This window comes from Hermetia illucens, chromosome 3 (assembly GCF_905115235.1).
Source record: "Hermetia illucens chromosome 3, iHerIll2.2.curated.20191125, whole genome shotgun sequence".
Lineage (NCBI taxonomy): Eukaryota > Metazoa > Arthropoda > Insecta > Diptera > Stratiomyidae > Hermetia > Hermetia illucens.
This window is the reverse complement of record NC_051851.1, coordinates 138,358,003-138,380,808: the sequence shown is the minus strand read 5'-3', so window position 1 is coordinate 138,380,808 and position 22,806 is coordinate 138,358,003. Positions and strand designations below refer to the sequence as shown.

General features: G+C 42.9%; 1 protein-coding gene across 1 annotated transcript; it reads right to left on the bottom strand.

Annotated features, from left to right (window-relative positions):
* Positions 1–508: 508 nt before the first annotated feature.
* Positions 509–22,317, bottom strand: LOC119652078 (prolactin regulatory element-binding protein). Its single transcript, XM_038056016.1, has 5 exons — positions 22,177–22,317; positions 9,474–10,000; positions 1,356–1,770; positions 1,129–1,291; positions 509–1,040 (listed from the first exon to the last, which is right to left on the bottom strand). Exons 1-5 carry the CDS (start codon positions 22,315–22,317, stop codon positions 955–957), a joined length of 1,332 nt encoding a protein of 443 aa, XP_037911944.1. The 3' UTR covers positions 509–954.
* Between the last annotated feature and the right edge of the window lie 489 nt (positions 22,318–22,806).

Here is a 22,806-nt window from a genome sequence, read left to right as displayed (position 1 = left end):
AGCAGCGCGCAATTACGATGTAAGCTCTTCGTTGATTAAAAGAGCTATTTTTTTACGGATAAATTTTCCATTCATGAGTAGTATTTCTGCACTGGTTACAGGACAGCCAGAGCTGCCGCTTATTCGTCTTTTGTTACTTAATAGAAATATTCTGCCGCCGTTTGAGCCCCGTGATCGCTGATGTCTTGTTATACAAACATAGATACTCTTTCACCAGCTTGAAAGAGTTGGTCGATATCCATCAAATTTGTATCGGATTTGTTGTTTACTGGTTTGTACAAAATAACTTGAACGCCATACGAGAGAGCTTTTTAATTTGTCCTCGAAGAAATACAATGGAGTATGCTGCTGCTAGCTTCGTAGAAATCTTCCATTCTCCCCATTGACCGTCCTATCTTGACGTTAACTGTGGATAAGAAAACCTAGCCTGAAGATAAAGCAAGGAATTTCACTTCTAGTGAATGAAATATTTTTAAATTAGGTTTTAATTGATTTTTCAATAAACAGATTCGTTCGCCGCAATATTTTTATTTTCTTTAATGCCGATTTAAACTTTTCCTAATGAATCAAAGTACAAGTCAGAAAACAAAATCGTAGACAACGTACGTACATAAACTTTCGCTTTACACTAATTATATTTTTGTTTCATGTAAAATGCATGACAAGTTCAAGGTACTAATAACTTAGACAAAAATAAAGAACTGAAGTCCGTGATTCACTTACAATGTACTGTTTCACCTTAGTTTAAGAAAGTATTGGGTAGAACGAGAACTTGGTGAGAATAAAAATAGATATTTAATGTCTGTTTTTGTGTTTGGTTATCGTGATGGTACATATTCGGACAACAATGACCAAAGGCCAAGTCTTAACGTCTGTTTCGTTTTATAGCACTTTCTAATCGATTCTTCCTCTCCATATATTTTATTTACACTTATATTTCGTTCATTCATGCGTTCATATTCCCAGATATGAGCACAACATGAACGCCAAAAATAAAATCACAATTATAAGAACGATCGCCACCCAGGCCGGTAGGGTATCTGGAAATAAAAGGACAAACGGAAATAATAGTTGGCGTATGTATCCATGTAATTAGTTATATTGACAATCGAGAAGAATAATACTCACGTCTATATTGGAGACTATGAATGCAGACTCTGTTGTCAACAGAAATAGATAAAACAGCTGCTTCTGAACTACTTGAGATTGGTGGGCCCTCTTGATTTGTGATTGGCAAAAATACCAAACCGGTAACAAACATCGAATGAGCATTAGGAATGTGGAGAACTCGCTGCAAATAAATTGAAATATATTGCCACTTGTATACACTCATATAATCAAAACTGAATACCAACCTGTAAACTAAATGCAATATAAATCGAGACAGATCCGGTGAACATGGTCCCGACTGCTATAAAACGTCCATCATCGCGCACTGTCATCGACGAAAGGCTCTCATCGATTCCAACGCAATTTATTAAACGCCCGTCTTCACAATTCCATTGTTGCAAGTAACCACGCTGTTTCCCAACTTTACCCAACGGGTTTGATATTGTAAACAGTCGGGATTTGTTTTGTTTGCCTTCTGAGACTGCATAGCGACATCTTTTGAATAGATATTTAGCACCATCCGGTGGGTTCCAGGATAATTGGAAAAGTTTCTGTTGTGATTTTACATCCCAAACAATGCCTTGACCATCTTTTGCTATTGAAACTAAATGTTTTGAGTCCGGGCTGAAATCTATGTCATCGAGTTCTTTTGAATGAGCTCTGAAATGATGCCGACATGAAGTTAAGTTGAGATATATGCATAATTATATTTTTGATTCTTTTTGTAAAGGCAACAATAAATTCGGATTTAATTCAAAGAACTAATTTCAATTTTCCCTGTAAACATTGTTTGGGCCATTTTATTCGGCATATTAAAAAGCAAACGCATATGACCCCATTTGAAAAACTTTAAATTCGAGGAGCCATGATTAATTGAAATAGTTTAACATGATTTTTTTACCTCAGCAAAAAAGGAAAAATTAAAAAAATGTAATGAACTTGAAAGTTGTGTGGACGATAAGGTGATCAATTGCAATTTTCTGATTTATTACAAAATGATAAATAGTTCTAGCGCGACCCACTCCTTGGCCCCCCTGGGAAAGTGGATGGAATTGCCGCCGTTTTAAAATGTGTGACCCATCTAATGCCACGTCCGCTTTCTCATCAACACGTCCACATTATCTGGCCCGATTCTCGCCAATATTCTTTATTTGTTATTGTCTCAGACCGGATATTTGGTTAAAAACAAAAATGATCGTGTTGAAATATCCGAAGCCTCCAGGAAATTCTGGGGGTTCACCTCAGTCGACGCGGCAGAACGGTCCTATCGAGAAATGAGCAAGGGTTATTGACGCATGGACGGTGTCAGGACGTAAGTGAATTAGTCTGAGCAAAACGTCTGTACGCGAAATATTGGCACCCTCGTTGGAAAGATGGAGGAACTCGCAAGAGCCCTTCGGAATAGCCGCATTGATATTTGCACCTTGCAAGAAACTCGTTGGTGCAGTGCTAAAACCTGCGACATAGAAAGCAAAAGCGGTAAAACTGGCTATAAACTTCTCTATTTTGGTAGCCCACATGCTCAATATAATGTCGACATTGCCATTTCATAGGGTTTGTGTGGTGCAATTAAAGAAGTTGAACGATTTGATGACCGTCTAATGAAGATCACTATTATATCAGCCGATCGCACGATTCACTTCCTTCACCGCATACGCACCATAAACAGGTCGATCCGATGACGTGAAAGATGTCTTCTAGCAACTTCTCGATGCAAACACCTGTAACGTTTCTGCTGATGACTATATCGTCATTGTGGTCGACCTTCATGGTCATGTGGTTGAAACGACAGACAGCAACAGGTACCACGGGGAAAAAGGGTTTAGAGCACGTAATGAGGAGGCGTTTAGTGAATTTTGCGAACAGTCATGACCTTGTACTTGTGGATACATGGTTCACTAAACGATTTTTATCATCCTACATTTATAGTGGGAACAATAAAACGCAAATCGATGACATCCTCATAAGACGCACAAATTTTATCACTGTCACTGGCTGCAAAGCCGTTATCTATGAGATCATTGCACCTCAACTGCAAATCAAGCCACCGATAAAAGAAGCGTGAGGAATGCACTGGTTCATCGCGAATTAAATGGTGACGATTTTATGACAAAAGAAGAAATGATCTACTTACGCAATTACCCACCATTACGAATGTCGAAAAATCGTGGAACCAAGTTAAAGACACGTCCACAAAGCGGCCTATGCAACCCTCGGGGTCACCACACCTGGTAAGCGGTTCATCAACCCAGAAGGCTTTGGAATGACGATCCCTAAATGAAGATCCATGAAAAGAAACGCCTCTACCATAAGTTTCTCGACGATAAAACGCTAGTCAATCGGCAAATCGATAAGAATGCCAATCAGAAAGCAAAGAAAGCGATTGTTGCCACCCGAGCTGTACTTTAAAAAAAAAAATTTACGATAGAGGAGAGTATATGTCGAGCAAATTTCAACGGAAGAATTTATTCACCTTCGACTGCTACAAGCACTGTCGATATTTGGAGCAATTTCACCTCTCAGTGCCACTGAAGTCGAGGAAATAAAAAAACCAATGAAATTCGGGGAAAGCAGCAGGACCTAACGACAGCTCTGGAAAGCGAAGAGCTGGAATCCAACATTGTAGATTAGTTGGGGTTATTGACGAAAGTAGAACACCATCTGACTGGCAAGAAAACACCACCGTTCCAATATCGAAAAAGAAAAGTAGTCCAACCGAGTGTTCAATTAATTCCCTCCGGTCCGGTTGCTATCCCATATCGTGAACATTTTTGAACGCATTCTTGACAACTGTATTTGTGGCATTGTTCAAATAACGGTGAATCAAGCCGGGTTTATCAAGAACTGCAACGTAATATACGCTGCACGATGATTACTCCTGGAAAAACAGCGTGAGAGGCATCACCCTTTGCACATTGCATTTCTAGTATGCTCTTCGGCAACACCTAGTAACAGAAGAATTCATGCACTCGGGTCAATTGCTCTGCTACGATCCAAAAAATCAAGTACGGCGAGCATATCAAAACTGCTTCGTATCTGTGTCGATGTTCATTATTCTTGTTATGGACACCGTCATACGGGGCGACCTATACACTGCTCTATGCAGATGATGTTTTCCTGGCGTCTCATGCAACACAGTCTCAGATTGAATCTGAATATAACAGAATTTTTGTCAACCGATCCGCATGAAACAGGCAATATGCAGTGAGCTGTCCAGTAACTGAACGGTCGAGGGTGGAGTCTAACCTTCGACTTGCACTTGTTTCATTTTCACAACTTTATTGGTTTCACGCTTCCCAAGAAGTAAGTATAGCTCTACCTCACCTTATAGCGTTTCCAATCCGTTTCTGTGTTAGCTTATCACAAAGATTTGTCATTTGTGTATTTGTAGAGATATCACACTACGCAAACAATTCTATGACAATTCTTTTTTTAAGCTAATTCAGACATTCTTTCCATTTGGTTGGAACAAAGAAACGAACGAGTTTTGTTGGAAATACAGTGTGCCAATGCAATGCCTCTCGATCTATAGCAGCTCATCTTCATCTAGTTTACTGAACACCGGTGAAGGTAATTTTAACCCCCTTTGAGAAAATCGTCTTGAGGGGTAGATGAGTTAAACCCCACTTGGTCCGGATAGTCCAAGCCAATAAGATTTGAGGATTCGAATTCAGTTAAAGTAGTCTTCACTTACCACCAAAGACAATTAAAAAGGATAGACATTTAAGGGCTGGCAATCTGTAAATTTCTAGATATTCCATCGAATAAAGACTTGCTCATACGAATGGAGGCGCAAAAATCACTACTATCAATACGAAAAAGAGCATAATGGTAAAAAACCAACCAACTCAGCTTAATCATCCGATCATTCTTAACCTCCAGGTTCATTCAAACACTAAATGTTAATTGAATTCATGCCATTTCTATCTTCTTCTCGGTTTGCCCTTGAATCTGCTTTTGACTCTAAAATATCGTGAATAGGAATTGTGTAAAGGGTAAGTATCAGCGTTGTGGAGCGTCGTTTGGATGCCACAAATTAATAAGGTCGTAACTGCTGTGGAAAGGATACTTAAGGTCGGTCCATGATGCTCATGAAGTCCGGCTTTAACTAGAGCTGGGCAATTGGAAAACAAGTGCTCTCCTTCTCTCCGCTATTTCGACAATGTAAATTGTAAGGTATGCTGGGTCTAGCAGCATGGTCTCCTGTAGGCCAGTGCAAATGGCCGTAATCATGTATCCATTTGCGCGTTTATGATTCAAAAGCTCTCATGATCGGGCATTGCTGTAGGAGAGCTGAACCCTCATTCTGGGCAGTCTGGAGGACTCGAGTCGAATCATCAAAGGCCTCCAGTATCGCCAATATCTTCGCTTGGAACATACTAACGTATTCTGAAAGACTGTTTTAATCGAGTACATTGTGCATATTTGAGAATATTCCCGCTTCGACCCCACAGATCATCTTTGATCCGTAAGTAAAGAATATTGTGTCATAATCGTGCAACGCATGGCCAATCTTCCACTCTTCCCTGGCTGGAAAGCCCACAGCAGAATTCCTCTTCAACCTCGGCTTGCGTGTGAAGTAGTCCATTGGGAATGCCCAGAATTCCCATGTTACTTTATTGAGGATGTTCATGTTAATTCACTTCCCAGCATCCAGATTCACGGAATCTAATAGCATTGCATAAATCATATGATAAAATCCCGACGTTGTAGCAGCCTGATGTGAGATGTTCGTCTGCGTGTCATTTCCATGTATTGGATCGATTTTCAAGTGGATTCAGGAGCAATTCCCATCTGAATTTTTATAAAGACACGTGATTTTTGATAAGGATTGAGAGGTGGATACTTCATAGCGCCGGATCTTAATTTAGCAAATCATAGAACAACACTCAGAATGTTTCTAACAAAGAAGTTGACAAGAATTAGGGGAAGTTGAGTTCAGAAAAACACAGTACATCCTCCGAAATTTTGGTAACATGATTGATAACATCGAGGTGGGGTGGCTATGAAATGGTGTCTGACGTCGAAGCTTACGCCTAAACACATGAAAAGAAGTCGAACAGGATTTGGAGAGGCAAAAACAATAGATTGAATGTTGATTGAATATGGATTGTTGCGCCAAAAATTATTGTTATTATTATTGACGAATACCTTTACGAATACCTACAACGCGAATATCGCTAGTTAACGAAGAAGTAATCCGAGCTTATATGAAGTTAGATCGATTGTTGCAAACAAAAATTTTGCTTTTGTTCCATATTTCAGGTGAAGTTTGTTTTGATCTTAGATGAAGTAAGAGTGTAAGCGGTTGGAAAAGAAAGTGAAGTGGCTAGGAAACAGATCAGAGGTAGGATGGAACTGACAGTTTAATGGCACGTTAATGAAATGAGAAAGCGATCCCAACTGACTGTTGCCAAGTTTAACGTCAAGCCCTTGAAATTCACCTTTCTAAAAATATAGTTATGGACATTTCCGCACAAAAGTGGGAACTAGGACGATTGTTTAAGACCTGGATGATGATCATCGGTGATGGCGTAAGAAGAAGTATAAGGAAATTGTAAGGCACATTGAACAGGGCAAGATCGATGGTACGATTACTGGCTCCTGGTGAAGTTGGACTGAAAGGCAAAACAAGCGGCCAAGAACGTGAATAAATTATTAAAAATTGGAAGCCGAATCGTTAGGCCCGTTGAGCGCGGGAAAATTGAAATTATCATCATCAATGAAGAAAAGAGAGGGGAACATGACCCCTAAATTCTAAATAGCCTATGATATCACTTCTCTGCAAATGAGAGGTCATAGAGCAAGAGATATATGCACAGTAGTACAAAATAAAAGGAATTGCATTGTAGTGATGACAGTAGATCTACGCTGATCGAAGTGGTGATACATTTGAAGTCGAAAGGGGACTGTGGGAAAAATTGGATCAGCGGATCAGGAGAGTGATGAAGGAAATGCGCTCAAATTGTTTATAATCTCGTTAAGCGCTTTGTCCGAAACGAGAAGTTATGATATTTACGTGGTAAGCCACATTAAAGGGATGGCCATTGGAATGAATAGCTGAGATATTTGGGCTGGAGATCGGCAATGCTTTCCATACACCTTCACACACAGCTTCAATGTATTGCATTGCTTCCATTAGTGAAAAAATCGATAAAGGCCACCGGCTGGAACTTTGCCTAAGTGTAAATAAAAAGTTGGAATACAAATAATGCAAATTGGGGGGGCACAAAAGAAGCCATGAACCTAACTATATTTTGAAAACAAATTTCAAGAAGACAATTTGACAGTGTACAATTGAGAACTTGTGTTGTGTATGTGTGTTGTGGGTCCATTGTAGTCTATTCCCACGTCTAACGGAATATCTCGGATTCTTTATGTATCATAGGATTTCCATTAGTGAATGTGATGCTATCCGCTAATGTCTGATGCATCCATAGGCTGTTGCGTGGATCCTGCATCCTCTTTACAGGATGGAAAGGTATCATCTTGGAGAATTCCTATTCTGAACATATGCCCAACTAGTGAATTATGGCCAGTCAGATAGCCTACAATACTTCTGTAAGTCTTCCTGTTTTTCGATAGTAGGATAAACTTTGCAGTATGTTTTTTTGGTTCTGACAGGAAATGTTTGGAGTGTTTATCAGCATTAAGGCTCAGCTACCAGTCATTATGGGAAGCTTGTTTCCAGTAAAATAGTTATCGTTCAACACTCGTAAGTTTTTCTCTTTACCTCTTAGAATCTGTACCCACATACGCATCTTTAGCTTTTAAGCAACTTTTTATAATCTGTCCCTACAGACTTTTAATTTATTTTATTTAAAAATTCAGGAAAAACTTCCCAATGATTTAGTAGCTTAAGTACTGAGGAAGAAAGTAAGTAGCTTTCGAAATACGTATTTACTAACTATTAAAATATATTGTAGTAGGAGCAAGCTACCTAGTTTTATTTTTGTTTCCAGTTTTTGACCGCAGCATTAGCCAATGATACTGACACCCCAATTGTTGGTTCCGGGCTGGGTATGGGGGAAATTGAATTCTCTTTCGCTAAAGCATCCGAGATTTCATTTTCTCTAGACCACAATGACCGAGTACCCAGTTAGTAGTAGCTCCACCGCATTGAATCTAGAAACAGAATTCAATTAATTTTTACATTCCTGAATGCCGAAATTCTGAAAATGCAGTTACTTCAACACCAAGATCATTTTGAGGCTGCTCAGCGCGCTATATGGAAATAGCAAATGAAAGGTGAACTCCACTGTTGCTCGAAACCTCTAAACCTTCGTCAACAACTGTTTGCGTCGTATCATCAGAATACGTTGGTCTGACACTATCTCACACGAAGAACTTGGTCGGCGCACAGGCCTGGCACTCGTGAGCACTGTAATCAGGGGGTGGAAGTGACAGTGAATAGGTCACATACTAAGGAGGGGCGGAGTGGAATCCACTCTTCCACGATGGCCGATGAGTGGGTCCCCACAAGAACACGTGACGCAGATCAGTAGAGAAGGAGTGTAGTGATCCCAAGAAATCGTGGAAGGAAGGAGAAGCTGAAGCGTATTTCAGTCAGGCGCGAACGATCGCGCGTAGGTGTGGTTAACTCGGTATACTCCAACAAAGTGTAAATGACAAACATATCCTAACGTGATGTAGCACAGCAGATAGCAATCTTTTTGGAAATATTAAATGCGGAAAAAAGTTTAGAGATCACTTAGGATGAAAAATTCGTGCGATATAGTTGAATAAATCAATACAAAGAAAGTCCAATTTGTTACGCATTACACTCAGCACAAAATATTGTTAAGATGCTAAGCTTCAAGTCGTGAGTTCAAGAGGTATTTTTATACTTCCTCTGTCATTGTAAAAATAATAGTTAGCCAGATTTCGAAAACTTTAATGTCAGTTAGTGGTACAATGCTAGTGCCAACCAATTGTTTCTAATGTTCTTCTTTCTCTAAACCGAGTAAAGGTGTAACGTATTACTTTACAGAAAACACCAAGCATTTCTGCTATTCGCCTCAGTGAAACTTTGGTCGTGGAAAACTTATAACTAGCACCAAGCACCAATATACCAAAAATTGCCACTAAATATTAGACATTTTTTGGATTAAATAGTTCCCTAGAAGTTCCAATGAGATATCTTCGTAGACTCTAAGTAAAAACTTTCTCCTATACATAGATGTCTTTCTATACGTCATTATTTTTCTGAAAAATTGATAATTTGTTTCCTCCCTAACTATTGCGGTATATTTTTTTTTAAATCAAACATGTATTTCTCTAAAAAAGGATTTTTTATCCCGGCTATTAAGCGTTCAATCAAAACAAATACAACATTTATATGAGAAAATAATCGTCATACTTACTCAATCTCTGAACTTTTTCCCATTTTCGGAAACGACCAAATTCTTATATATCCATCAGTTCCACCCGTTGCCATCAACTTTCCATCAGGACTAATTCGAACAACCCTCTGAATGGGCTCATTTGTTAGGAAATCCGTTTGTATCGAGTCTCCGGGCTTAATATCGAATTCAATTCGTTTTAAATTGGCATTAACATCGTTATGGTCACCAGCTACTCCGTTGGCTTTGACCTCTTCCACCCCCGATGGATTATTCACACTATTGTGTCGACGACGAATACCATTTTCTGATAATCTCACTGTTCGGCCGGTCGTTTTTTTCTCACCAGCCTCCTCCCCATCAGTCATAGATACTACTCTAGGATTTACATAGTATAGTTGGCAGTGGGCCTCCTGTCCGGCCACAATAAATGAACGACGTCCATCATTTTTTACAGCGAAATTCATAACAACACTTGGACCAGTTTCATGACGAATCACTTCTTCGGCGACGAATCGTGACCCATTGTGATATATTTCGTATATTTCCTGTGAATAGAATATTGATGATAGATTTAAAATTAATGAATAGGCGCATTTTTTTTGTTACATAAATTACAAGTACACATTTAATAAAGGAAACTTGAAGCAGACATACTTGTATGCAGCAAATTTTAAGTGAGGAGAACTGTTGCCGTTCTCCTTTTCCAAAAGATACATGCAGTTTGGAAAAGGAGAATTAGTTCGGGTCAGACTTTTTTCTTCTATATAAACTGAAACACATTATATAACAAAGAAAAAGGCAGTTAAGATCTTTAGCTGAAGGTTGATATCCTTCTTATGAATTGGGAAACTAGAAAATCCTTCCTCTTGGAAATGATGCAAATGGAAATAATATAAAGCGACAATCATAAATTCGATTTAATGGCGTCTCCTATGTCACATACTAAAAAAGAATTCGTATAAGTCAAGTTCACTCTATTTCACTTCTTTTAATTTTTTTTAATGACGTCAGCTGAATCCTAGTGCAAGCGAGAACGATATACAAATGCAAATAATTTTGTTCTTTTTGGGGAAAATGTTAACGAAATGATGCGAACCCAACTAATTACAATGATTGCATGTATCCATAATTCATGGTCATAATTGTTGTGTCACAGTTCGCTGCGGAAGTAAATGCTGATCTAGTGCTGATTAGCGAACAATATCGAAACAAGGACCCGTCCTCATGGCACCTCGACTTATCAGGCACCGCTGCCATCTGGGTTCGGGACAACGTTCGACTTCGTGTTCTTGCCGAAGGCCGAGGGAACGGGTTTGTCTGGATCCGATGTTTAGGGATAATGTTTTTTAGCGTTTACCTGACGCCGAATGAGACGACGCCGGTCTTTCGGCACCGGCTTGATGCTCTGGAGGATGCCGTTTCGAGCACGGAAGGACGAATCCTGGTGATTTTAATGCCAGGGCCCTTGAATGGGGCATGCCTCAGTCAGACTCCAGAGGGAAACGGATTCTGGAAATGGCGGCGAGGACCGGGCTCGTAGTTTTAAACACCGGATCCGCGCCAACGTTTCGGCGCCCAGGCTGTGAAGGAAGCATTCCTGACATCAATTTTGCGTCAGAATCTCTGGCATCATCGGTGGACGGGTGGCGAGCCCTAGTGATCATCAGTACATTGCGTTCGAAGTAGTTGACGTTACTTGCCGGCGAGCACCAACACGACGCTCCCCCTGCGTGTGGAATGTCGCGAGGGTGAACATCGGGAAGTTCGTCGAAGCTTTTGGAACAGGTAGGGCCGCGCTGGGGAGCACTCCGGCGGGTGGTAGTGTCGCAGCTGACACCGTCGTAAATTCAGTGATGAATCTGATAACGGCGTGTGAGGCTTCCATGCCTCGGAGAGGACCCAGGCGCGACAAGCCTTCTATGTACTTGTGGACGGCAGAAATTGCCGGCCTACGGAAGGAGTGTCATAAGCTCCGCCGTTCGGCACAACGTTTGCACGCCAACGAGGAGGCATGTGCCATAAAGGCACAATATAGAGCAGCAAAAAGGAGACTCCGCAGCGCTATAGATAAAAACAAAGCTCGCGGCTGGCAGAATCTTGCTAACGAGGTGAATGAGGACCCGTGGGGACTTGGCTATAAGCTTGTCACCCGGAAAATCGGGGCTCTGCGGAAGCCCTGCATACTGAGCACCGACCAGATGGATCGCATTGTGCGGGCATTGTTCCCCAGACACCCTGTACGGGTTGATGTTTTCACAATGAGAGAGCTCGAAGAAGCGGTTCTCACTATGGAAAACAGGAAGGCGCCAGGTCCTGATTGCATCCCTGCGGAAGTTTACCAACTGGTGTTCCGCCATGGCCAGAATTGCTACTTGAAGTGTTCAACGCCTGCTTGAAGGAGGGCATTTTTCCTTGTCGCTGGAAAGTGGCCAGACGTTGATCAGTAAGGGTAAAGGAAACCCGGTGCGTACCGACCGCTGTGTATGCTTGACACGAAAAGTGCTCGAGAAGCTCATCAGGGGTAGACTCGCTGAAGTGATCCGTGCTGCCGGGGGCTTATCCGTAAGGGAGTTCGGGTTCAGAACAGGGAAATCTACAGTGGATGCTGTTATGGAGGTCGTAGATGCGGTTAATCAAGCCGAGGTACACAGCCGCTGATCCCGACGGATAGTGCTCCTCATAACGCTTGATGTCAGAAATGCCTTCAATTCCGTAAGATGGACAGATATGCTAGGCACACTAGAGAACTCCTTTCACGTGCCAAACACCTTGGTTTAATGCTCGACTCGAAGATGAGCTTCTTCGAGCAAATCAAAGCAGCAGCGGACAGGGCTGCAGCTGGAGTCGCGGCCTTGAGTCGGCTAATGGCGAATATCAGGGGCCCTATATCAACTAGGAGACGTCTTTTCATGGGAGCAACGCAGTCGGTTCTTCCCTATGGTGCGGAGGTATGGGCTGATGCCGTTGATAAGGAGGTGCATCATAAACGCCTCGCTCAAATGCAGAGGCGGGGAGCTTTGCGAGTGGCGTCTGCTTATCGCACCGTCTCCGAACCGGCTGTGATGGTGAGCGCGAGGTGGTTGCCCGTGAAGGACGTCAACGCACCCTTACCGAGTGGCAACTTTCTTGGCAAAATGAGCCAAGGGGCAATTGGACTGCATCGACAAATTAGACCCGTGGTTGAACAGAATGCACGGTGAGATTGATTACTTCCTTACCCAACTTCTAAGTGGGCATGGAGGTTTTCAGTCTTACCTGCACAGGATTGCGAGAGGTGGGACAGCCTTAGCCAGCAGCTTTATACAGACACAAGGGAGCTTTCTCCAGGCAACATTGTCAGAGATATACTGAAGAGCGCTGGCAGCTGGAATCGTATTGCACATTATGTTCGGGCTCTTCTTATTACGAAGAAGATTGAACTCGACCGGCGGAGGGATCGGACGGTAAGGAGTTCCCTGAACTAACAGCAACTCTCTTCCTCCCCTCCCCTCCCGTTGGTGAAAGGAATTCCCTGACTTGAAGGCTCCCAAAGCCGGGACAGCGGGAGGGCTAGCCCGAAGTAATATGTCAAACGGTTCCAGGCTAGCTCTCTGATGACAGGGAGGTGTTTGGTTGGTAGTCCGCCAGCGTGCTGCTGCGGGAGTCCAACACGCTGTGCGTAAACGCATTCACCTACCCTACTCCCAAAAAAAAACAATTGTTCGTAATGTACAGTCGCGGTGAACAACGTAATCCCACTTAATCCTTGTCCAATCCTTTCATGATTAGCCATCAGTTTTAAGAGAGAGATCTCAATAGAATATAAAAGGCTAACCGATTCTAAGCTCCTAAAATCACAGTGATCAGAACCTCCACTTTCAGGCAAATAAAGTAAGACCTCTTTTTGTTCTGCCTTGTGTAACACTAGGTGGATATTTCACGGATCCATGATCCAAGTGCTCTTTGTGTACGATACGTATATGGTTAGCAGTTGTAAAAAACAAATACCGAATTGGACCATGGTATCATAAGAAAATATTGGAACATTTGTGTGAAAAACAGCTGTGAATTTTTTATGATTAATTTTTAGTGAACACAGTTGGTAGGCATAATCAATTACAAAATAGATAAAAAATATCAACAGAAATGATAGTATTGAACGTTTCGATACGAGGAGCATGACGTAATATAGTAGAAGTAGCCTACCTAGTACAGTGTTCCAAAGAGGTGTCCTTTTAGTATTTCTAGTATTTTATATGAGAGCAGAGTGATAAACATTCGAAAAAAAGACAAATCAATTGAGTCATACATATTGCCAAAGCCTCACTTGAGTTAGAGTTGAGTTTAGATAAATTTGTTAGAAACTAACGATTAGCATGGCTTCCGATACTGTATTTATTAATATATTACATCTGTTCATACTTGTTATTTCACTCTTTAATTTTTCTGATTCTTCTAATTGTAGCGCTATATAGAAACACACAACTCAACGTGATCAGTGATTTTCGATGGGAAATCTAGAACTCTGAATTTGAACAGAAAAAAAACGCGCTACATATAGCTACCGGCGACTTGTTTCAAAGGTATACAACTTCAAGCTGCATACGATATAGATGACGTGCTTCAGCGAGAAGCCTGATTGACCTTACAACCCCGACTTACTTCTATCTACCAGTTAGTTCCAGTCGTTAAAACAGTACTTGCGCAAAAATCAAGACTTGAGTGTTTATACCAATTTCAGCTAGTTGCCTAACATCAGTTCAGCGGCGACAATGCAGTAGACTTTCTATTTAGGGCTTTCATTGATCACAAAGATACCAGTTGCGAAGTGCTTGTTCATCTAAATTTCGCTGATGCGCGTACTAGTTCCTTATTCGCTGAGAACAACAATCTGGGATATTTAAAGTACTCAACTTTCCCCCTTGTGTCCGGATAGCTGAGTGGTTAGAGCACAAGGCTGTCGTACGGAAGGTCGCGGTTCAAATCTCGCTGGTGGCAGAGGGATTTGTATCGTGATTTGACGTCGGATACCAGTCGACTCAGCTGTGAATGAGTACCTGAGTCAAATCAGGGTAATAATCTCGGGCGAGCGCAATGCTGACCACATTGCCTCCTAGTGTACCGTAACGGTCTTGAATGAAGTGCTCTAACACACTTCAAGGCCCTGATCCAATATGGATTGTTGTGCCAACGATTATTATTATTATTATTATTAACTTTCCCCCATTTATGTAAATCATCATCATCAACGGCGCAACAACCGGTATCCGGTCTATGCCTGCCTTAATAAGGAACCCCAAACATCCCGGTTTTGCGCCGAGGTCCACCAATTCGATATCTCTAAAAGCTGTCTCGCGTCCTGGCCTACGCCATCGCTCCATCTTAGGCAGAGTCTGCCTCGTCTTCTTTTTCTACCATAGATATTGCTCTTATAGACTTTCCGGGCTGGATCATCCTCATCCATACGGATTAAGTAACCCGCCCACCGTAACCTATTTAGCCGGATTTTATCCACAACCGGACGGTCATGGTATCGCTCATAGATTTCGTCGTTATGTAGGCTACGGAATCGTCCATCCTCATGTAGGGAGCCAAAAATTCTTCGGAGGATTCTTCTGTCGAACGTAAATAAAAGACAGAAGTTGACGATCCCTCAGACTAAGAACCTTGATTCTGTGGGTATTCATCTTCAGTCTGACTCAATCCACCTTCTCCTCCAAGTTCAGAGCAAATGCGATGTTTCGTCCAGAGCAGAGGCCATGACAAGAGTGTGAATTTCCATCTGTTGCCACTTTCGATCACGCTGCTCCCAGAGCAGAGGTGAGGCAGCGTCTGATGAGTTGCCTCTGCCCTGGACGAACCATCTTTCTGTCTATTATTTTAATACTTATACCTTTCATGTCCTCCAGGCAAATTAGCATGTCTGGGGACATGGAGAACGCGACCATTAACAGAAAGAAGAAGTATCAGTATTCCGGAGAGCTCCGCTTTGGAGCACAGATTCCTCCCAGTTTTCCCATCGTAATATGCAACTTTGATATTAGTTATTCGAAAAAAAAATAGTTATCGTTCCGATGCTTGTAGTTCTTCTAAATAAATTAGGGGGAAATTGAGCCAACGAGCAACTCATAATGACAGGCGCTTAAGGATATGATGGGGGTAAGAGAAAGGTGCTGCCTAAAAGCAATTGAAACATCCCCCTCCCATTTTTTTCGGAAATTTACAGGTTGAGTTTGTCGTTGAAACCCTTAGATGAAAACGCCGGGAGGCCAAAAAGCCAGATGATTTAATTCCTTCAAGTCATGTAGGTAGGTAATTTTGAATGATGCTGTATTTCGACAGGATTGTTGTCGCTCGTTAACTTAGTACAAGCAAACGATCCCGGCAAGTATCAAGATGTTATCCGAGGAGATATCGAATGTGAACCTCGAAACAGACAATTGTTTGGGAAATATAAGGATCCGTAAAGATGAATCAGGCGTGAACGTAAAGGCAGGATAATCTGTTGCCAAATATTCATTTGAAGGCTGCACCGGGGCGAGGAGCAATTTGAAACGTGACTTAAGTAAGGGACTGTCGAGACATTGCCATCTAATGTGACTGGCAGGTCTGGTATGAGGATATTAGTAGTTGCATCAGTAGATGAGCAGAAGGAACTACTGTTGAAGAAGCACTGCTTAACGCAGTAGAACTTGTATGCTTAGTGACAACTAAACCCTCCGATATAATGCTTTGACACACGATGCTTTGGGATATTATAGAAGGTAGCGCAGTACTTTGAGTATAGCAGCAGTTCACCAGCCGGAACCGGTGCTGTGGTAATTGATTCGTCGTGGCCGGACTGACTAGAGAAAACAGCAGGTGGAAGATTTCCATTAGGCACTATATTGAATGACGAATCAACGACCCGTTAAATAGAAGCCCACAAATCAGTGCCTTGATGCAACCGTTGAATCGCCTCAGTGATCGCGGCAGATATTGCAACAATATGTAACATTATCTGAGAATTTTACACAAATATGCAAACGCGCTGGAGGAATACCCAAGCACTGCAGCTGGAATGCTTTCCCACAGTGCCCATCGCAGTCCAATAATTTCGAACACTGAGTGCACTGCATATCGTGATTAGTCGGCGACAACATTTTTCAGTAAAACGCAATTAAGATGCGTGCATAATGCGCATGAGAGAAGCTCCAATCCGCACGCAGTTTCAATGTACAATCAAGATTTTAGGTCGGCAAGGTTCGTTATGTCAGATTACAACTAACCTTGCCATTTAGCGGTGCTTTTCGTTTTGGGCTGATCCTTTTGAAGTTAACTAATTTTAAAGAATTCGTTTTAAGAACTGCGGAAGGCACTATTTATAGGATTTTCATAACATAACATGTGTAGGCAAGTCGATTGTACGTGTACAAAATCACGTCATTGCATATAATCTTCAAGTTTATGCAATAAAAGTATGTATCTTCCTATATTTTATGCGTTAATGAAAAGATTGGTATTTTGTTTACGGCTGGCGAGCCCGGACGGATAGATGGCAAGAGTATTTTGGGCAAATTTCAACGGAACAATCTTTTCATCCTCCGTTTCCGCAAGTATTGCCGACATTTGAACCAATTAAACCTTTCAGTTTTATTGAAGTCGAGGAAGTAATGAAACGAATGTAAGCGGAGAATGCAACAGGACCTAACGACATCGCATCTGAGTTCTGGAATGCGGAGAGCTGGAACCCAACACTTTGACTAATCATATGATGGCCAAGAAAGCACCACCGTTTCAATATGGAAAAAGAAGGGTGGGCCAAGAATGCTCAAATTACCGTCCGATCTGGAGAAATACCGTGAAAAGCATCGCCCTCTTTACATTGTATTTCTAAATCTCGAGAAAACGTATGTGCCATACGAATCTGGTGTGTTCTACGCTAACACCTAGTGCTAGAACTCGTGCGTTGAGTTAAATTGCTCTACCACTATCTGAAAAGTAAAGTTCGAAATGTTGCGGGTGTATCAAAATCGATTTTTCTCGGTTTTCGTCAAGAAAGTGCCTCCCCACCACTCCTCTTTGTTCTTGTTATATACACTGAAACACGAGGCATCCAACGTCCACCACCATATACACTGCTTTATGCAGATGATGTTTCCCTAACATCTTGTGGCGCAGCGGGGTTAACAACTTTCGAAATTTATTTCAAATATTGTTAATTCGATTGATAGTTGCCACCATCGTGTTGTCCGTGGCGGAGTAGGCCTGGATTAGGTCGCAAAAATAATGGAAGTTAGGAATTTAGATGTGACATAAGATTTTTCAATGAAAAGGTTCTAGTTTTGATGCAATGTTAAAAATAAAAGTGTATTTTTAACATTCTCGCGGTACTTCAGTATTCGAAAGTACATTCACTAATTACCGCGTAAAATGAATCTAGAAAAATCTAGTTGTATCTGACCACAGTGGTGACCCGACGATGATCTGTTGAAGTTGCTTTGGCTGCGACGACTTTCGAAGAGCAACCAGGCGGTTCTTATGAGGCTGGCTGGCAGCTGCGGCCGATAAGGTGCATGAGGTGCACGCGCGTCCAACTATAGCAGCCGTTCAGCAGCCTTTTGACGAAGTTGGCGAACTGAAGCGCGAGATGGCCGCGCTTGTGGCCAGTATAGCTGAGATGAGGGCGACGCTGGACGCTAGGCGTTCGGGCGCCAGGTCGCGAGCTCGCTCGCGGTCTTCTGCTCGAAAAGGGCGATCGGGTAGCAGGTCGTCAGGACAACCTACGGACCGAAGCATTTGTTAGTACCATCGCAGATTCGGCGAAAAAGCCACCAGATGTACGATCCCGTGTAAATTCGCACCTATCTCAAAAAAACTAGGTCCGCGGGGGTCCTGGCGACGGCCACCCAGAACGCGGCACGTCGCCCAACAATTTTTGACGCTCTCAGCATCTTGTAGATACTGATGCGAAGGTTTCGGTTTTTCCCGTTGCCCGGCATCATCGGCTATTTTCTCGACCTTTGAAACTTGCGGCGGCAAATTATTCGCGCATTAACACCAACGGGTACAGGCAAGTGGATGTGAGTCTTGGCTTGCGTAGGACGTTCCCGTGGCGATTCCTCCTGATGGATGTCAGCTTCCCCATTTTAGGCGTAGACTTCTTGTGTCACTATGGGTTACTGGTGGACTTGTAGAACTGGTCCCTTATAGATTCCACAACCAACCTTAATTCGTCAAGCCAAATTTCATCTCCTCCTAACAACAATCTTTCCGTACTTTTGGAGGACATTACTGACTCTCGTGTTCGGGCACTCCTCCAAAAATTCAGCCAGATTACTGGCTATTGCACGGAAAGGGTTTAAACAAATTATGCAACAGGGTATCTGCAGACCTTCGGACAGCTTTTAGTCTTTCCCACTCCATATGGTCCCTAAACCAAACGGCGAATGGCGCCCCTGTGGGTATTAGAGAAGGCTAAACGCGCAGACTGCTCCAGACCGATATCCTATTCCAGTCATCCACGACTTTGCGCATCACCTCGCAAACTGCCGCATCTTTTCGACCTTGGATTTAACCAAGGCCTATTACCAAATCCCTGTAGCTCCAGAAGACAGTCCAACGACGGCAATATGCACACTCTTTGGACTCTTCGAGTTCATACGGATGACTTTCGGGTTGTGCAATGCGGCGCAAACCTTTCAAAGGTTCATTCACTCGGTCCTGCGAAACCTCAACTTCTGTTTCGTATATTTGGATGATGTTTTGATCGCTTCTTCCTCAGAGTTTGAGCACTTAGCCCGTCTCGAGTACATTTTTAAACGTCTCCTTGAAGCCGGTTTAGTCCTAAACGTTGATAAATGCAAGTCTTTCCAAACACAGGTGAGATTCCTCGGCCACTTCATTTCCCCTGACGGAATACACCCCGTCCCAGACAAGGTACAAGCGATTACAAGCTTCCCGCGTCCGAAAACTGTGAAGGAGTGGCGGAGGTTCTTGGGCATGCTAAACTTCTATCGACGTTTCCTGCCCAAGGCCGCCCAAAACCAGTCAGTGGTCCCAAAACAAAGGACACATGAGAGATTGTGTGGCCTGAAGAGGCTGTCCACGCGTTTGAGAAATCCCGACAACAACTGGCTGATGCTACACTCTTGTCATTTCCTCGACAAGATGCATCCCTAGCCGTTTTTGTTGATACCTCTGACATCGCAGTAGCAAAAGGTGAACCAAGTCTGGCAGCCGTTGAGCTTCTTCTCCAGACAGTTAAACCCCCTCAACGGAACTACAGCACCTACGATCGAGAACTGCTCGCCGCGTACTTAAGTATTAAGTACTTCTGCTTCTCCCTTGAAGGCAGGCCATTCACAGTGTTCACGGACCATCAGCCTCTCACGTATACTTTGAAAAAAAAAGCCAGACAAAGCGTCCTCTCGTCAGTTTCGATACCTGAGCTTTATCAGCCAGTTCACGTCCGACATACACCACGTGGCCACAACATAGTTGCTGACGCTTTGTCACGTGCCTCGCAGGTTAACATCCCCGCCTCACTCGACTATCGCCAAGGTGCAGGTAGATGACGCAGTACTTCAGAGCCACAAATCCAACCCCAAATATAAATTTCGAGAGTTGCCCATCTTCGGCTCGAACCTCTTTTTTTGCTGCGAATACTCGGAAAAGGGACCCCGGCCATACATTTCGGCCACCTTTCGCAAGGAAGTGTTCCACGCGGTTCACGACTTAGTGCATCCAGGCATCAGGGCGACAAATCGGTTAGTCACCGAGAAATACTTCTGGCCCTCCATGAATACGGACATCGACTCCTGGGCCAGAGAATGCATCGCATACCAGAAGTGTAAGGTCACCAGGCATGTAAGGAAAGAAGCAGGCTCATTTCCCCGCACTACCTTACATCGCGACATCGTAGGCCCTTTACGAGGCTTGCACGGTTTCATGTATTGTCTCACAATCATCGACAGATTTACGCGATGGCCTGCGGCAATACCTCTGAAGGACATTACGGCGCAATCTTGCGCTGAAGCCCTCTGTCCAGAGGGGATCCCTCGCTTTGGTGTCCCTGCATTGATCATCACTGACCAGGGAATGCAATTTGAGTCCACCCTTTTATCGGAGTTAGGCAAACTCCTGGGGTTCAAACGCCAGCGGACTACGACATACCACCCGCAATGGGATGCTAGAGCGTCGGCACCGGACCCTGAAAACCGCCATTATGGCTTGCGACGATCCGCGAGTTTTGCCTCTGGTTCTACTCGGCCTACACCGAGAGGAATTTGCTGTCAGCCCCGCTAGTATACGGGGAGAACCCAAGGCTCCCAAGTGATCCGGTCTTAGACAAGAGATCGGATCTCACAGATTCGGGATTGCTGCGCCTGCTGAAAGACAATCTAAAATTTCGAACGAATAATATTTTTGGCGCACAGGCCAGTTATCCGTGGGCGCGTTGATCAGAAGGCGGAAGTGGGTAGGTCACACATTAAGGAGTGGTGACAACGCCATTGTCCAAGAAATAAATGGCGTAGAACAGTGGAGAACGAGAGCAGGCTTCTCAATGTGTCCTGGCAACCATATATTTTTGTGTTTTTAAATTCAATTATTTGTCGGAACTTCCTTTAGAGCTGAAAGGCATAGGGTTCCGCTGATCCGATTCTGTATGTTTGCGATTATTATTTCCTGATCAATTTACTTCTTGTCTCCAGCGTTTTCGTTTTCCTCTATTTACTATTTTCTTGGGAGTAATGTGTGCTGAGGGAGAAGGTTCTAAAATTGGTCAAACATCAAATCGACGAAAAACGGCGTAAAGCCCCTCTGAAACTGCGATCAACACGGTCAACAAAAGACTTAAAAGCCTCTCGGCTGGATGCGGGTCAAGTTTACAAGTGTTTCCGTTTCACCGGAATTTACTTGGATATTCATAGCTGTTATTCAGGAAATATTCTGCATTTTCGCAACTCGGGGACCCCTTTAACTCATAACAGAGCTACACTAGCTTTTCTAGAGGAATTTGAGATAAAATTCAATATTGGATGTATGGCGGAGATAGCTCCAGTATCCAAGAGTCATCAACGAATGGAAAGAAAATTAAAAGGCGCAACTTTCCGCAAAGTTCCTTTGTTTTATTTTCTGTTTGATAACAGTTTAATCACTTTCACTTACAATCAAACATTTTAGCAATAGATGTCGAGTCAGCATGCGAAGAGTAAATTCAGATCACGAATTCCATTCAGATTTCAAACGAAGCCACGCAAGTGCAAATTGGTTGAATAGTGGCTGCCACTGTGCAAACATTAGTTCGGCACTCAATGAAATGGGACAAATTCAGACTTAAATTGTTGTTTCAAGCAAGCATAGCAGAGGCGGTAGTTTTATGCGTGGAAGAGGTGAAAACCAAACACTCAAAGGCAAAGTACTTTGGCCAAGATCCGGTAATAGAAATGTCACGAGAGCAAAGCAAATTCCATTCGGATGCAAATATGCCCTCAAATCATACATAATCTATCAATGAAACTGTTGAATTCGGTTGTTCCGGCTACTATTCGTGCTGACCGTCACTGATTATTGCTTGATTATTCGATTATCAATCATTGGGTGACATTCATTCAGCTCTTTCTCAGACAAGCTGCCCCACTCCCTGTGTTGTCCAGTCAGTGGCCAAAATTAGAAGACATTCCAGTAAAAGGTCAAGGTCCCCACACGCACAAACTATTCATAAAGCACTATCATATAGAATCATAAAGCAGAAACTCACGAAACCATTTGCAACGCCCGTTTTACTCGAGCCTCCGCCACCGGCTACCAAGACATGACGACTCGTTAGCATTTCCACCGCGTACAAAGGGAAATTCACACGGGCCAAGAGGCCATCATTTGGACGGCGTGTCGGTGCCATTACACTTTAGCTAATTTACGAGTTCGATCGCGACAGTACGGTCGAGTAAATTTCACGGAATTTCAGGTCAAATAGACAACTTCCACGTATCCACCATATCGGGTTTTTGACGTCTTGCGTACAGAGCAAATGACAGAGCTGACACTTCCAAGCAATGTGTCAGATTTGAGTTTGGCATATAAACTTCATAGTCACACTAGAGGCATCTGTTGTGAGGGATTGAAGACGGTAAGCAACAGTCGGGGAATCACCGAAATTATTATTTAGGATAATTAAGCCAAAACTAATTAAAAAACGGAATACTTTTTAAGACCAAAAGTAACTGTAATGTAATACGGGATGTATGTAACTGTGGCGCAGCGGGGTTAACAACATTCGAAATTTATTTCGAATGTTGTTGATTCGATTGACAGCGACCACCATCGGTGTTCTTCGTGGCGGAGCAGGCTTTGAAAAAATGACAAATTGAGAAAAAAATGATTTGTTTTT

What these genes read in the sequence shown, in the direction of transcription:
- LOC119652078 (XM_038056016.1), bottom strand. Translation starts at nt 22,317, where the DNA reads ATGGCACCGACACGCCGTCCAAATGATGGCCTCTTGGCCCGTGTGAAT. An exon ending in ATATTGCATTTAGTTTACAG is followed by an intron (nt 1,292 to 1,355) that starts GTTGGTATTCAG and finishes ATTTATTTGCAG; the next exon opens with CGAGTTCTCCACATTCCTAA. An exon ending in TCATAGTCTCCAATATAGAC is followed by an intron (nt 1,041 to 1,128) that starts GTGAGTATTATT and finishes TTTTATTTCCAG; the next exon opens with ATACCCTACCGGCCTGGGTG.